This window comes from Micromys minutus, assembly GCF_963924665.1.
Source record: "Micromys minutus genome assembly, chromosome: 2".
In the NCBI taxonomy this organism is placed as follows: domain Eukaryota; kingdom Metazoa; phylum Chordata; class Mammalia; order Rodentia; family Muridae; genus Micromys; species Micromys minutus.
In genome coordinates this window covers 46224288-46226905 of record NC_137971.1, presented here as the reverse complement: position 1 = coordinate 46226905, position 2618 = coordinate 46224288, and the positions used below count along the sequence as shown (strand labels likewise).

The window sequence follows — 2618 nt, the reverse complement described above, 5'->3', positions numbered from 1 at the left end:
CTCAATTATAGTATTATCATTAAATACTTAGCATTATGAACTCTTTTCAAGTTTTATCAATCAGATGTCACTGTGACAATGGCTAGAAGTTTTTAAGTTCTGAATATTTGTGTAATCCTTTGGCAATCAAAACCCCAAGTCTAATAGGTGTTATGTAGATATAGTGCTATTTAGACTTACTGGGGTACAATTTCTTATTGCCCTCAGTATTTAAATTTATTTTTTGTTCTTGTTTCTAATGCATATATTATATTACATTGATAACATCTGTGATAAGTCAATGACAAGGGATTCATTACTGATGTAGACATAATGAAAGCTACAGACTTATGTTTTATATCTAAACATAACCTTATAGATAGTATACTAGCCTCCTGCATAGGGGGATAGCCTTCATACATGGGTTCCCCTAACTGCTTCTCCTCTTTTCCTTGGGCTACTAGTCAGTCAATATGCTTGTGAACCTGTTCAGGTGCTTGTTGACATGAAGTCTTGAAGATATTTAGATGAAGGTGTCTTGAAATTTGCAGGCACAAAGAACTAAAGTATACCATCATATCAAATGAAGAAACAACCATTGCTATCCATAGAACAACATATTCATCTATAAAATTATTAAAGTATTGGTCTAAAAATAAAAGACCTGGCCCAATAAAGACAGTGTCTTGTAGATATAGTTCACTTTTTGTCATGTGAGCTATCACCAATTTTTGTGCAACTTTAGCAAAGACACATCCAAACATTAATGTATAAAGGCAAGGGTGTTTTTCAAACACATTTGTTGCAGACTTTTTATAGATCATTATTGCCAGTATAATAATTAGTCCTATGTGGAGTCCAGGTGACAAGACATTAGTGCCTGCAATAGTAGATCCATTCTTGCCAACACCACCATGAAGGATCACATGGAAATAATTTGAACAGGAAAATATTAATCCACCTACAACTCCAAGAACCGGAAAGATCTTCAGTTTTATTTCTAGAAGAGGCATCGTATAGTCCCACATCGTTGCTCCTCCAAAAGTAGACAACATAAAGACGATCACTAAAGCTACCTGGATCTCAGTTACATCCACCCTTCCAAATCTGAACACTCCTGAGACATAAGTCTGCCAATGAGCACAAAAAAAACATGAACATCCCAACTAAAGAGCAGAAAAACAACCAGTCAGGATGTGTTCCTAGGCGAACAGCAATTGAAGCGCCGATGGCCATAAATACTGTGGAAAGAGAGTCACAACCATGATCAAACAGTTCCCCTAAAGGAGAGCAGGAATTTGTCCTTCTGGCTTGTTTCCCATCAATGGCATCCAGTGACTGGTAGATAAAGAGTCCCAGGGCACATAAAAGGTATGTCCAATATGGTCCCTCCTCCGTGACCGTGGGGCAGTAGAAGATGAGCACTAGTGTGGTGACCAGGTTGACGGCGAGGCCGATGAGGGTGATGGTGTTGGGGGCCATCCAGAGCGGGATCCATTGGAGCAGCCAGGTCCAGTATAGCTGCAGCGGCGGCTCGAACAGCGACTCGCCCACCGCGCTGTAGCGGTGTTCCTCCAGCCACCGCAGCTGCGCCTGCGCGGCGCTGAGCGGCTCCCCTAGCGCCTTCACCCATCGCGGGCGCTGGCCTGGCCCCGGCGCCCGCCGCCATGGCCGCCTGCGGGGCCAGCCGTGACCCAGCGCAGCCCTGGGCCTGCGCGGGGGGGCGGGGCGGAGAGAAGTCTTTATTTTTAATAGCTGAGTAGTACTTCATTGTGTAAATGTACCAAATTTTTTGTATCATTCCTCTGTTGAAGGACATCTGAGCTCTTTCCAGGGTTTGGCTATTATAAATAAGGCTGCTATGAACATGGTGGAACATGTGTCCTTGTTAGATGTTGGAGCATCTTTTGGGCATATGACTAGGACTGGTATAGCTGGTTCCTCAGGTGTCCAATTTTCTGAGGAACCTCCAGACTAATTTCCAGAGTGGTTGTACTAGGTTGCAATTTCACCAACAATGGAGGAGTGCTCCTTTTTCTCCACGTTTGCCAGCATCTGCTGTCACCTGAGATTTTTATCTTAGCCATTCTGACTGGTGTGAGGTGGAATCTCAGGGTTGTTTTGATTTGCATTTCTCTGATAATTAGGAATGTTCAGCATTTCTTTAAGTGCTTCTCAGTCATTTGATAGTCCTCAGTTGAGAATTACTTGTCTAGCCCTCTACCTCATGTTTTATTAGGGATACTGTATTTTCTTGTGTCAAACGTCTTGCGTTTATTATATATATTGGATAGCCCTCTATAAGATGTAGGATTGGTAAAGATCTTTTCCCAATCTGTTGGTTGCTTTTTTGTCCCATTGACAGTGTCCTTTGCCTTACAGAAGCTTTGCAATTTTATGAGGTCCAATTTGTTGATTCATGATCTCAGAGCATAAGCCATTGGTATTCTGTTCCGAATAATGTTTCCCAGTGCTCATGTGTTCCAAGTTCTTGCCTACTTTGTCTTCTATTAGTTTTAGTGTACCTTTTTTTTCTTTTTTTTTTTTTTTTTGTGGCGCTCCCCGATCCATTTGTAGTTGAGTTTTGTACAGGGCAATAAGAATGGATCGATTTGCATTTTTCTACATCCAGCTGCACC

At 42.0% G+C, this 2618-nt stretch overlaps 1 protein-coding gene across 1 annotated transcript; it reads right to left on the bottom strand.

Moving 5' to 3' along the window:
* Positions 1-230: 230 nt before the first annotated feature.
* Positions 231-1648, bottom strand: LOC308416816 (cholinephosphotransferase 1-like; the record flags this gene model as incomplete). Its single annotated transcript, XM_080911909.1, is given in 3 exon segments — positions 231-1130; positions 1132-1626; positions 1628-1648. Coding segments are annotated over 3 exon segments (1203 nt in total). The 3' UTR covers positions 231-443.
* Between the last annotated feature and the right edge of the window lie 970 nt (positions 1649-2618).